Source organism: Aulonocara stuartgranti, assembly GCF_965226115.1.
Source record: "Aulonocara stuartgranti genome assembly, chromosome: 20".
NCBI classification, from domain to species: domain Eukaryota; kingdom Metazoa; phylum Chordata; class Actinopteri; order Cichliformes; family Cichlidae; genus Aulonocara; species Aulonocara stuartgranti.
In genome coordinates, this window is record NC_138956.1 from 24,493,295 (window position 1) to 24,507,502 (window position 14,208).

The 14,208-nt window shown below is 41.4% G+C and overlaps 1 protein-coding gene across 1 annotated transcript; it reads right to left on the reverse strand.

The window, feature by feature from the left end:
- Positions 1-4,445: 4,445 nt before the first annotated feature.
- Positions 4,446-14,148, reverse strand: LOC309696540 (protein Wnt-7a). Its single transcript, XM_082517815.1, has 4 exons — positions 13,352-14,148; positions 12,525-12,751; positions 9,750-10,021; positions 4,446-6,368 (listed from the first exon to the last, which is right to left on the reverse strand). The coding sequence occupies exons 1-4, from the start codon at positions 13,420-13,422 to the stop codon at positions 5,886-5,888; spliced, it is 1,053 nt and encodes a 350-aa protein (XP_082373941.1). The 5' UTR covers positions 13,423-14,148; the 3' UTR covers positions 4,446-5,885.
- Between the last annotated feature and the right edge of the window lie 60 nt (positions 14,149-14,208).

A 14,208-nucleotide genomic window follows, 5' to 3' on the forward strand; every position in this document is an offset into this window, starting at 1 on the left:
ATCAGGCTTTCATTCGGGATTTAACTAGGCCAGGAGGAGACACTCGCTAATGAATGAAGCATCCAAGAAATGCCATTTGTACTGCTTGACCTCAGTACTGCAACAACAACAAGACCTAATATAACATTACAATAACCATAAATCAATGCACTGCAGGTATAAAGCCGCTTTAAAGTCATTAAAGGAGGGTGAAAGTGAGATTCGCTCCCCTTCGTTGCTCTCTTTATCCCCTGTCCCTTTTGTTCTATTCTTTATCTCATTACCATCACTGAAGCTGACCTCGGAGCATCCATCCCTGCCCTGCAGACAAACCTCTAACCCTGCGCTGAACTGTAGGATCATCCACCACTGTCACTGAGAAACCTCCACAACTCTGGGGTCATTTGGTTCACATTACCCCCGCTTTTCAATGAAAATTTTGGATTTGGACTGTAATCATGAATGTCCCGGCATTGTAATGGAAAATGTGATGAATGAACAAACTGACCTGAGACACCACCTGTCAGACATCAGGCCTTTACCTTGTTTACAGCCAACACTGGCTATTATTTACAGGGAGCCACACAGACATAAAACTCTCATACAAGTGGTTATTACAGTTCATGGCACTGTGTGCACAGTTAACCACATGCTATGGCCAGCTAGGGTCCTGTAGACACAGAGGTGGGACTCGAAAGGTTGGAGCAATGTTGAAAAATACCTTTCAAAGACTTCTCTGGAGCATGCATGTCAATCCAGCGGCGGGTAATGAAATAAAGATAACATGATTGAAAGGGTCTGTGGCACTGACTTCAAAACACTTTTGTCACCAGCATTGAGGGATACATATCAAAAGAAGTGCTTTCAGGTATCTCTTTACCTCTTTTGGGTTGAAGGTGAGGGAGTTTCCATTTCTTGGCAAAGCATGAGTGGAGAGAGGGAGAAGATTAATGATATAATAGCTCTGACCACACGGTTTAGTTATTTAAACTGGCAGCATCAGCTCAAATTGTTTCATGGCTTTCTGCAATGATACATTTAGGAGCGTGTCTGGACAGGTTGCAATATGCTAGAGGAGAGAATTCATTGCAACTCTCTCTGAACTCAGCCAAGAGAGAGGAGCTTGGAAGCTATGACACCATTGCTAAAGTACACGCAGGATGTTTACGTCCCAGCAGCTTGTTTGCACACCTTTCTTTTCTTGTGACAGAAATTTTGAATTGAAATGTCAGGATCTAATTAAATGATTGCCTCGCTCCGTTACAAATTGATTTAAAAGCCGAGGCGAGCACTTTTAAGGACAAATGTTTCCTCAGATGTGACTACAGGTGAGCTGCACTGTGAAACCAAGAAGAGAGAATTCAGTCAAAGTGAGGAGATAGCGTCTTCTCTTTGGAAGGGCAAAGAAAGGCTGTCAGGTGCTACCAGACTGGCTGACTGTCATGACGCTGGATGATGATCCGTGATATTTCCTAAGCGTCTCTGAGTCTTACGGGGTTGTAGTGAGTTTGGTGTTTTTGTTCAAAACAACCCAGGTCAGGATGCTTGAGACGTGGGAGGATTACTGTAAGCTCAGCTCAGGTGATGTCTTCTGTTGGGGGGGGCAGGCATGAGGGTCCTCTATAGCCCTGTTCCAAACCACTCCAAAACCAGGGGAAAAGTATCATATGGGGTTCTCAGATCATTTGGAGACACACCATTACACACCTTCAAAGACAGCTTTTGACATACTCCCTCAAAATTCTTATTACCCCGCGTCTCAGATGCACTTCTGTTCCATGATTAAATATTTCAAAAGCTTTGAAGGGCAGGTTAAGCGGGCTGGTATGTTCATTCATATCATTGTAAATGGGTGTCTCAAAATCCCCCAGGAGAGCTTAACCAGCCTGTATTCTTACCTTAATGCCACCGACAATACCCTGAAGCTATTTGAACACTGTGTTTACTTGTACAATCAGATAGACCATGGGAAGTCAGATAGACCCTGCGAGGGCCAGGATCTCTCTTGTGGGGAGTGGATTGTCGGCTATCTCGAGCTTCCATCTCAGAGTCTCAAACAGAGTTAAGAGAGTGCACGAGTGAGCTCGGCAACCATGCAGTATCTCTGGAATCACATAAAGACAACCTTGTGCTCTGCAATTTAGTGTGCAGCGCTCAGGTGCTTGTGCATGTCTCAACCAGAGGAAAAACAAAAGTATGACTGACATAATCATGTGTCAGAAGATTTATGGTCAGAGAGAGCAGAGGGGAGAGAAAAACTGGGAAGCGCATTTTCTTTCCCCACCTCCTCCTCCACCTTCAAATTATTGTCTTTAGTGCCGTCCACTTGTTTGAGTGAAATGTTGGAAACTGTTGAAACAGAATTGACTCTCTGAGCCGCGAGTTAATGAAAGCCTTGATTGAACCGCTCTTTATCTGTGAAATTGAATAATTTCCTTATTCATTGGTGGTATATTTTCACTAGTCATGCATCTTCTTTGTTTAGTGCGTAACCTGCTACAGACACGAAGACATACAGACAATCTAATCACTTTGTAAGCTGTGGGTTTGGGTTCATTATGCGAATTGGAGCAAAATCCTCAATTCAAGCGCCAGTTTCAACACATTTCTGTATCATCAAACAGATTTAACTTTTAGCCATAAATCTGATCACTGCTGTAGTCAAGCTTGATCTAATGATAAAACATAGAGCAGGATGGGTCTTGCTTAGATATATTTTAAAGGCTCGTTGCTGGCTTTGACGCTAATTGCTGGCTGGAGCTCAGTGCCGTGCTGCCCTGATCTATCGGGTCATGGGAGCAGATAGGGAAGCTGTGGCAGACCGCCAGCAATAACAAAGGGAGTGAGCCAGACTACTAACCATAAATCTGCAGCTACCACCAATTTCCAGCTCCCGCAGGTGATGGGTGAGCGTGTGTGTTTGTGTGTCTATGTGTGCGTGTTTATAAACAAAACTCCAAAGGGTAACACTACCCCACTTCAGAGCAACATGGATATTACACCTCTGAATATCTTGGCATGGGCCCGGTCCTGTTTATGGAGAAACACGGCTAAGAGTATAATTAGCAATTCAGTGATCCTGCAGGGTGTCTGACTTATCAAAGAAGGTGGTATTTTGTTCTTGTGACTCAACGAGTCTGAAGTGACTGTGGCCTCTGTGTGGTGGGGTTTTGCACCTGACTGGAAAACACTGCAGGTGGATTACCTGGAACAGTAGCTAAACTACACTGTTTGTTTTTAAAAAGGCGTGTTTTGATGTAAATAATAGCATCAAAGGCTTCACGGTGTAAATCTTCAAAATCCGCATTAGCAGAACCAAAGGGCACCTTGTAACTTTAGAGCGCCACATTCAAAGTATCCACACAAAGCTGGGATTTTTGCCCCTGTCATTCATGTTCGATCGCTCCAAGTGAAAGTAAATGGGGGACGCGTATAAAAAGGTCTCGGAGACGCAACTGTTTTGTTCCTGAGATAGTGGGATGTGCGTCTTGCACACAAAACCCCTAGTTTAGTTTTAACCAGAGCCTTCTGAGCAGCTGCCTTTTCTTATGCGTGAGTCTTTTGTATCAATATTATGAAAGCTGAAAGCCTTTGTCAGACAGAGACAAGCCCCTGTTATTATCCCTTCACGCCCTTTTCCCTTTATTCTAGGTAGATTATCACTGGCAATGACACATGATATGGCTAATCTACTGTAAATTAAACCTGAATTCTCATGTGTCTCCGTTTTTTTTTTTTCACAAAGGAGGTAGGGGAAAGAAAAAAAAGTTTTTTCACAGAGAACATGCCCATTTGGACAGTCTCTAATTTACAGCACCGCTGAAAATTTTGTCAGTCAGTCCTTGGAGGGTACTGGGAGCAGGTTTTCCATCAACACCTTCGGGGCCACCTCCTCACTCCACTTCCAGGCCAATAAGAGTGGAATCTGGAACGACTGTGGGCTTTTGCATCGTTAACATTTCCCTGACACGCTGGCCGGCCTCTCTTGGAGACTACCCTGCATTTTCTCTGCAGCGCTGGAGTTGTTGTAGCAACTGGTGGCCCAGAAGTGAATGAAGCAGATGTGCGAGTCATCTATCACCTGACAGCTCCCACTCCCCCGACTGAGCAAGTCATCACTGTGACAGTCCGCCCAAGCAGTCTCATCAATTACCCCTGTACCCTACCATTAGCGGACAAACACTTTTCTTCTGAGGCACATTCAGCTCCTTCCCAGTGTGCGAGATGGGCCCTCAATTGAGCCTGAATAACTTTCCCCTCTCAAAGAACATCTCTGTTTCTGCTGAGCATCGCACACATTGTGCTAATCCTTGATTTATCGCCATGGTAACTGCGTGATATTAACAAACATATTTATTTTGTGATAATTATGTCAAACTGTTATGTTTATCTGGATGAAGTAAAAGCACTACCAGTTAAGGGATTCTTTTTTTTATGAGCAATTAAAGTAATTAGAGCCATAAATGTTCAACGGCTTCACTGCATCACTTTTTATGGCAACAATATGACAGCTAGGCTTCCTTTTCTTTAATTTACAGTTACTGATAAATTCACTAAGACATGCTGACTCATTCTGAGACATATCACAACTGTTCAAGTGTGTTTTATCCACATAAAGCTATTTCAGAACATTTCTTTATGGCATAATCGATAAAAAACCGATGTGTGAACAAGAAATAAGGGAACTCGTGTCTTGTAAGTGTTATTCTTTTCCTGTATTCCATCAGTAGTAGTCATGAAATGCAGTAAACACAGACATTTGAACACTTATAAACAGTCTCTATCTCTTACAATATACAACTATGGCAGCGACAACAGGGGCCAACTTACATATATCAGCTTCTTTTTTTCACGGGGGTATTAAAACAGACGTCGGGGTCAGAATGCGACCTTGAATATGCAAAATATATAAATAAAACATTCATATAAAAATAGGCTTTTACAAAATATACTCTATTAACCAATGCTTACCAAATATGGAAAGTGTGCCTGTGGTTTTTGTTTGTTTGTTTGTTTTTGATCAATGATTCCAGTTAAGCAAAATCAGCTTGAAGTGAGGTGGAGGTGCCGCTGAAGACGGTCAGTACATCATACAAGTGCAGCCTTCTACCTCACGTTTCTAGACTAGCAGCAAACAGAGGGAAGACGAACTCATGAGAAGGTCAGAAGGTCAATTTGAGCAGCCTACAGCATTTTCATCTGGAACAACATTAGTCTACAGCAATACAGATTATTCCAGACAGATTCAATTCCAGTGTCTTAACCATGAACAAGGTTGGATTTCTTTAATAAACTCATGACATTTAGTTTTTGTTTTTTGTGTCCATATCGGACAAAATCAGTAGTTCTTTATAGAATAAATTAATATTAATTACTTTTCATTCTCTAAATACAAGTATGTTAAATATTCCAAATTGCTGCTTAATTTCATCTGTGCACAGGTGGCATTGGAACGACGGCAGTGTGTGCTGCCTGGCATAACGCCCACCATAATTTATCTGCATTGGCAAAGTCCAAGCAGTCAGCATGTCGGTACACGTCCATGTAGCTTAAAGTCTTGACATTTAATTTTAGAGACTCCCTTTGTGGTCACCCAGTCGCATATGTCGGGCTACATTTTTTTTCCCCTTTAACAGTGGTTGTCACAATGCTTTGCCACTACATCCCAACGAGCAGTCCAAGAAGAGGGGTGAAGAGCTTTTGTGCAAAAGAATCATGGTGCCTCATTTTTAGCTTACTGTATATGCAGTACAGTAGTTCCTCATGATGTGTGTAAAGACTGTAAAAGCAGCCTCTTTTTTTCTTGTAAAGGTTGTCCGTTAAAACACAAAAAACAAGACCGCTCACATGCATACATCTCACACACGCACGCACAGACTCACACACACACCATCCAATAAATATTCTCATTTGCATGTGTACACCTCTGTCCTCTCGCTGCATGTGTTGCATTTCACATAGCAGCACCACAGGAACTTGCAGTTGCACTGCCAGACCCGGGAGTACTGGTGTGTGTTGTATCCCCGACCGCAGCACATCAAGTCGCAGCCGCTGATGTGTTGCATCATTGTCTTGTTACACACCCTTCCCTGTGTCCCCAGGCTCCCCGTGACGGGGTCCGCCTCACAGTAGTTAGGAGACTTGTCTATGTACACCAGCTCTGTATCCGTGGGCTTTCGGTAAGAGTACGGCTTCTTGATCTTGAGGAATTTAGGGCGCTTGTTGCGGCTGGCTTTGACTGGTTCCACGTGTACAGCGTGGGCATATTTCTCCTTGAGAATGTAGCCGAGCTCGCGGAACTTGGGAAGTGTAGTCCAGCAGGTTTTGGTTGTGCAGGAGCCCGAGACACCATGACACTTGCATTCCAGTCGCATGTTCTTCTCCAGCACCTAGACACAGAAAAGCAGCTTAGTAAGGTAGTAAACACACTCCAGTGATGACTATTTTACAATCAGTTCCTGTACTATAATGATGACTTCACTGGTCATATTAAAATCAATCAGAATTTGTGTGTAATTAAAATTGAAACTACACAGCAAATTCAAAAGTGTTAAATGTTTTGGTGTTAATAGTCTTCTTGCAAAAGTAGAGTTAATTTTACTCTAAGCAGAGTCACATTCTTTTAATGTAACTCTGAGGTGTAAAATGATAGTAGTTAAAATCGAGTGTTAAAAATGAGTGTTTCTCTGTCAAATCTGGAGGTGTTACAATGGAAACATTAACTCTTGACCTCTTAACTCTGAACTCCTACAGGGGCTATGACACCAATAGAGTAAATTCACAGACTCCGCCCCCAGCACGGCTCCAATCGAAGCTGAAGTGAAGCCGTTTCAGAACATTTTGCTCTACATATTTGAGTTGTTTGCCATGCTTGGTAAGTCATTTTTTCAAAGATTGTTTCAATTATTATTATTAGCTTTTACTTCTGTGGCTCTTTGGAGTTGAGACAAAGCTGTGTGAAAGGCATTAGCCATGTTGCTCGCTGATAGCATAATATTCTGTTTTAGCTAGCTGAAAGGTATTGTTTGCGGGCAAATACCACAGCCTTGAAAAAAGCTTGCATGTGAATTTTCAGTCAAACCTTTGGTCAAATACACCTAAAACAATGTCTAGAATGTGAAATATTGGTATAATGGTGCTACTTGAAGCCTGAAAATGATCGCCCATTAAAAAAAAAAAGAGCGAACAGCAGTAGCAGACGTCCTGACTGGGTTCTACGTTAGCATAGATCCCTCCAGAGTTTTGTGCACACGGTTTAGGTAAAAATTAAAAAGGTTGAGGTTTTACATTTAGTTCAGTATTACCTGTTGCCTGTGTCTTTGTCTTTTGGGAAAATACTTTACACAAGTAATGACTCAAAGAGGATTCCTTTTTTTTTTTTTTTTTTTTACTGTGCTGCAATTGTTTACTGGATTATTTGTGCCATTAATTAGTGTCAACTAATTTTTATTCAATCTCCGCACAGGATATGCTTGTGAAGATGGAATATGGGGGAGAGCAGAAGTGCATTGAAGTTCCACAAAGGGATGAATGAAGGACATGCATATTGTATTGAAGAAATAAGTGATGAGAATGCTGTTATTTGCATTTACCATGTCAGACCTTTTGATAAACAACATTCTAATGAAAGTGAGACCATGTACACTGTTACATCTTTCAGAAAATGTTTTGAAATTGTGGTGCACAGTTCAGAATAAATGTTTTTCAAAAACCATTGCATCTTTTTAGTAAATGTTTATTTCCAAAAGAAATTTCTAGAAGTTCAGAACAGTAAAATTCCCGCTTTTTAGAATGAATTAGAAGATAACTCTTACGTAGTTAAACTAAAATACTCTTTGAGAGTTAATATATAAACTCTTAACACCAAGTGTTAAATTATCAACTCCAGACAGATTTGGTGTTTAACACTAAATCAGAGTTAACGTACCAACTCTCCAAAAAGTTAAATTAACACTCTCTGGTGTGGACCCATATAGACACTTTAATAGTGTTGAAATCAAATCCGACAGTGTTAATTTGGACATGCTGGATTTGCTGTGTATGCTTGCATATCCTTACATAAAACGGTTTCAATCCATACTTCAACTTCAGCGAAAAACGTGCAGCTTATTAAACAATGTGACTGACAAATACAGTACGGCTAGGGATTAAATACAGCCCCACCACATAACAGTGTGGTACCATATACACAGAAGCCAAAATAATGTATCAGATTTCAGGCTCTGTGTGTGTAGTTACCACACACACCACACAAATGTCAAGAGTGACTCAACAAGGCGCCGAGTGACTGGGATTACGACTAAAGCCTCAACTGATGACAATAAGAAGTGCCATTGACTAAACTACAGTTTTCTTTAGCAACAAGGTCAATTGCAGTTTCCGTTTTTTTCTGAAATGCTAGGTGTTTGGTATGCGATACGGTCTCCTAAAGCCATTCGTGAGAAATTTACGTGTCTGTGTTCTTGACAAGTAAACTGGAAGGAGTAAAAACCCAAATACAGACGTGTGAACGAGGACCAAAAAGAACAAGTTTTCCCTGAGCAAACCACTTCATAAAAACATTGGCTTCACTCCCTAATCCATCACTTGTCCTGTGACCAACACTTGTGACAGCCATTGTGTGGACGTCTTCGACCAGGGAGCTGTGAACGCTGCTCCTGCTCAGTGTCACTGCTTTTGATTAGCATAAGTAAAGGAAAACAGAGAGTCTATTTATTTGCAGAAAGAATAGGAAATAAGTGAGACGGCTCAAAGTTTGAATCCACGAGTAGTCCTTTTCGTTGGGAGGCAGTTTAGCTGTCCAGAAAAGCCAATCTGAATTCACCGCCCTGAAATGGGTGCAGAAAATTATCTGCTTGGTACTATTGTGTTAGGAGGCTTTTCAGCCTCTGCGTTCAATGTGTCGGTTGTGGGAATCAGGCTCTTTTGGCAGAGTCAGAGAGGGAGAGAGGATATGGGTTAACTTGGGCAAAGCCTTAGCTGTTGGACACATTATTCCACTCAGTTTCCAACTTCTAGACCTACTGGAGTCTCTTTGTCATTCTGCAGCGTTATGCAACCATCCACACAAAAACACAGGCACAGAAAAAAGATTAAAATTAACATCTAATTAAAACTAACTCTAACAAAAACTGTCTAAAATCTAGTTTTCAATATAATATTGTTGGCTTCTATTATGTTTTCATGTTGTGATCATTTATGTTTTGCTTAATTTGTTTGCTTGGGGTTGTTTTTGCATTTTATTGTGAATAAAAATATAATAAACTCTGAGAATTGACGTAAGCAGTGAATTTAACCTGTGCATTAGAAAGTACGCCTCCATAGAAGCAAATATTACCCAATGACAAGCAGCCCCAATCGCTAAACTGTAAACAGCCCCGAGCTGCATGTGCATGCACATTGCACCTGATGTGTGTTTGTGCGAACAGAGAAATTGTGGGTGGGGATTGTCATAAAGGTAACTGTATACTGTCCCAGTGGTGCAAAACATGAGGGGGACTGGGCTAATGCCTTTTTGTACTGTGTCAATCTGTTTTCAGTTCAGAGATCTGGGCTGTAATCAAACCCTGCCACTTAGACAGCTAAAAGCAATCTTTTATTCCACTCCTTGTTTAAGCTTGGTCCCACTGCTCAGTGCTTTGACTCACTCCTATCAAAGCATTACCAGCTTTAGACTACTTAAGATGAATTCACCATTATATTTAAGTATGGAAAAAAGGATGTGGAGATCGGAGCAGGACTTTTTCAAAGTCCTCTTGCTAATTACCTACCTTGCGTCCCACCTCGTTATTATGGAGGTTCATGAGTGTCCTTGCATTCTGTTTGACCTCCCGTGCGTCAATAAATACTTTGGAGAAGCCTAAGCCGTAGCTGATATCTGCTGAGCAGCCTCCCCACTTCCATCCTTGGTCTTTACTGTAGAAACCCTGCTTCTCCTTGTCACAGCTACAGTCACTCAGGTTACCCTGTGTACAGGCGGCTGTGATTGCATGGGCCACCCCTGCTGCGATGATGGCGTAGGTGAATGCAGCCTCTCTACTGCCTAGGGGAGCGGGGAAAAAAAGGTGATGAATACTATGATAATGATGTGTAATAATAAAATGTAGGCACACATTTAGATTTAATTAAGAGGGGAAGATTATAGTGTTTCTCCTTTACTATAAAAGAAATACCACAGAATGTAAGAGGTTGTTTAAATAGGAAAAAGAGGTCAATTATTAACAATATGTGTGCTTACATTACAGTCTTACTAACATATCGCTCAAGGGCTACAGTGTTTCGAAACCTGACCCGGAAACTGTCGTGCCCGTGAACCAAAATGTCTGCAGGTGTACCGTCAACAAAGCCGTATGAATAAGAGAGTTGTCGGCAAGGAAGGGCTATTGATCCACTTAGAAGCTGTCACATTCTGTGTAAACTCATAAGGCAGTCACATCAGAATCTTCATTCTGCCGTTATCTAGTTCCAGGCCCAGCTGACAAATCATTTACACACGCGAAAATATCGACAAATAACTAAAGGTTAATCTGAAACGGCTCAGACAGGAGTCAAAAGACAGAACCTGAAGCAAAGCTCCCAAGTCGAACGAGCTGAGAGACAGTCTAATATCGCTTTTAAATGTCTTATTTGAAACCTCAAGTGTAATGTAAACAAAGCAATTCAATGTTGAAATGTTCCCAATATGTATGTTAGCATTCTCAAACAAAATCAGCAAGTATGATGTTTTAGTTTCAGATCTATGATTCATTATAATGCAAACAGGAAACCCCTAAGTGTATCATCCATCATATCTATGTGTAAATAAACTCTTCTTGTTACTATTTGCTCATAACAAACATCATACCTTCTTTATGCTTCCTCCAGCCACCAAGTTCACTACGTAAAGCTGCCGTGTTTTTGATAAACAACTTGGATGTGAGCCCTTGCCATTGAAAAAAAAAAACTCATATTGAGGCATCAATTATTTGGACGTTTTTATAGACTTGATGGGCTCAGAGCCAAAAAAAAAGGTGTGTCGGGGTAGTCAGTTCTGGGTGCACCGTTGTTAATTTTTCCCCTCCACTTCTGAGTGCATGGGTTTACCACAAGAGATGGTATGAATACTTCATAACCTTGTAATGACAGAAGGAAGATCTTTAAAAGAAAGTAGAAAAAAAATCAAAAACCTGTACGTGTTGAACTAGGAGTGCCAGTTTACTCACACTTCAGCCTCTCACTATGCAGTCTCTTTGTATGTTCCTCATCTCAGACTAGTGCAACTACAAAGTTCAAGTGCAAACATAGCCGAGGTCTAAACTGTCTCAAATCTAGTGCACATTGCGTCAACATTGTGTCAGTCACCCTGCTCATTCATTTCCAATTGTTGCTTCCAGAACAATAGCAAGCTACACAGCACCACTCAGCCCAGGGATCAACAATGGTTTTCATTTACAACCATTCATCTTCTAAGCTAAATCTGATCAGTGAAACCAATCTATTTGGTACGGCTGTCCAAGCAATAGAGTTAAACTCCTCTTTTGGACACACAGACCAAAACTCTGGATTGGCTAAAAGCGCTCATTCAAAAGGGGACAGACTGTCAAGTGCATTGTTTTCATTTTAGAAGCATGAAGAGATAAACTTTTCTTTCCAAAGCAGCAGCCTCCAACAGCTGGCCCAAGCTACTAACCATTGTGCATAGGGCTATTTGTGATTTTTAAATTTTATTATCTTTAGCTGGGGATGGAACAAAAACATATTTCATGTTTTTTAATGCTAGGTAAAAAGTTTGACAAAGCCACCTCTGTTGTTCTAAGCCTTCCACTACCTGTAGCCATAAAGGCATCATAAGATAAAATGCCTTTAGCTTGAGCAAACACTTTCCTTTCCACTATCTAATAATCTTTAATCCATTTTAGCAAACAAGCCACAAAACTTCAAAGATAATTGAGCATCCCCTGGAGGGAGTTCATCCCTCTTTACAGGAAACTTTATTCCAGCTGCAGGAACTCGATTTGGATTTATTTGTTTCTCTTATTTAGTACTTTCATGTCTTGCTTTCCTCTTGGCTATTCCTCACTGTAACTTATACCCGTGGTAAGACCGACATCCTTACAGTGAGAGCCACCCATCACTAGAAGGATAAAGACCAGTGGAAATGTGCCTCTAGAGACTCTAGGGGCTGAAAAGAAAAGCTGCCAACAGTGGCAAGAGTTTTGTTACCATGCTGGACTCAGATACCTCGGAGAGCCCTACTCATTGAAACGTGGGGCGCAAGACTAACCCAGATGTGAATGACTCCTGATAGTATAAATCCAACAATGTATTAATGAAAAACAGATGATTTTTCATATTTATGATGTGCAGGTGCTTGACTGGTGACAGTGAACACACACACACATATGTGATGCATGTCAATTTTTGGAGGTAAATCATAAAAAGAGCCAAATGCAAAGGCTGTTTTACGCACAATGCGCAAAGGTGGTTAATACACTGTGTTTACTGTTGGGAGGAAAACTAAAGTTTCAGAGAGAAGGCTAAGCAAACGTTAACAGACAGCAACATACCCACTTTCAACTCTTTTCCGAAGACAGTCCTTTCTCCAAGCGCAGAGCAGTTCCAGCGCCCGTTTTTGAACTGAAACTGACACTCGTTGATGCCCATTTGGGCTCCCTCTCCGATGACGATAATGGCATCGGGGCGACTCTGGCAGATAATCCGTTGTCTTGGGGCCAAACCCGGGATCTTGTTACAGATTATACTCGCACCTAGGGCCACCACCGATGAGAAACCACTGTAAACGGAAGATGGATATGACTGAGAAAGCAGCCATCAGCTTCTTAGCTTTGTTAGCTTAATTTTATTTTACATAACAGTCTAAAAACAGATGCACCCCGAGTTCCTGTTTGGTGTTATAAATTGGTGTAATACTCCAAGCATTTAACACGTCCGTGTGGATTAAATATGCTTTTACTATGTAATTCCAAATCAAGAGGAGATGGAATCAACATAATTGTTTGTTTTTCTTTACAATAGATTCTATCATATGTGCGAGCTCAGGTGCACCGCAAGAGTATTTCTGAAACTTACCTACAGTAGCCTACAGTTTCATATCATTTGAACTATTATGAATGTATGCGTTTTATGATCATTAAGGCATAATAAAGAAAGCGTGATTCACTTATAAGAGCAACTGCCATGTAAGTCCACGCTCCTCGCTGGCTTTATTTATTCAACTGCGTGCTTCTACCTGCTTTTGAGGAAATACGGGGCTCAGGAGTGGTTTCTGAAGGACCGACAGCATTTAAAAATCCGCCAGTCCTCAGCTTTTAAAGTCTTTTGTGTTGTGACTGACTTACGGCAACTGATGAGAACTCAAATGAACGCTGCTCACCCGATTTTCAAGTAAACAATTCCCAGGCAAAGTAAAACTCTTAAAATCCAGCGTCGTGTTCTCCGACTCATTTCGGCCCAGCTCTCAGTTTCATGCAACGATTCGTGGAGCTGATTAATCACTCGGTTCCCTTACGCTCCGGTCGATCACGACTCAGGTAACTCCAGAGGAAGTCCAAAGTGACGAAAAGCATAAAAAAGAGCAGCAGATGTTTCGGTACTTTTATAAATCACCGACTAGGGTATCATCCAAAAATCCCATTACGTGGCCCCTATCGCCGGGCCCTCTTGTCATTGCGAGGGTGTCACAGGTAACTCTTGGGGTGAGCAAGTGCGATTATCTCTGTCTCACAGTTCCTCTACTACCCGCAGGTCTTGGATATTTATCTGCTTCATCTATCTGGGGCGTGTTCATAGGAGCCATGGGGCCCTGCTGAAGAATCCCGCCAGGGCTGAATCTCAACAGAAACACTCACACACACACGCTTTCAAGCCTGCACACTCCTCTCTTCTTCATTCACCTTGGCTGATTAGGGTTTACCTAAAGGGCGATATTAATAACTCAACGCGTTAACTCATTTTAAAGCCTTCTACTTTTATTTTGCCCAGGTTAACATTTTTGGATCACTGCATTTAACTATGTTTATGTCACACTTTCCAAAAAGAAGAGGAGCAAAGTAAAAAGAAGAATATTTAACGATCCTGATTAAAGCCAAGATCAGATTTTTAAACCGATTAGAGAATCTGATTGAAGAGTAGCCCACTCTCTCAACTCTTTTTGACAACCCCCGGTTAAATTACGCCTTTATTGAATTTTGTATGTGGATTTATGTTGTTTTTTTTTAAACCCAAAAGTAG

Bases quoted from the DNA above. Each gene is read 5' to 3' on its own strand.
- LOC309696540 (XM_082517815.1), bottom strand. From the start codon at position 13,422: ATGAGTCGGAGAACACGACGCTGGATTTTAAGAGTTTTACTTTGCCTG. The intron at 12,752-13,351 runs GTGAGCAGCGTT...TTCCGTTTACAG, and splicing joins ATTGTTTACTTGAAAATCGG to TGGTTTCTCATCGGTGGTGG. The intron at 6,369-9,749 runs GTAGGTAATTAG...TTCTGTGTCTAG, and splicing joins ATAACGAGGTGGGACGCAAG to GTGCTGGAGAAGAACATGCG.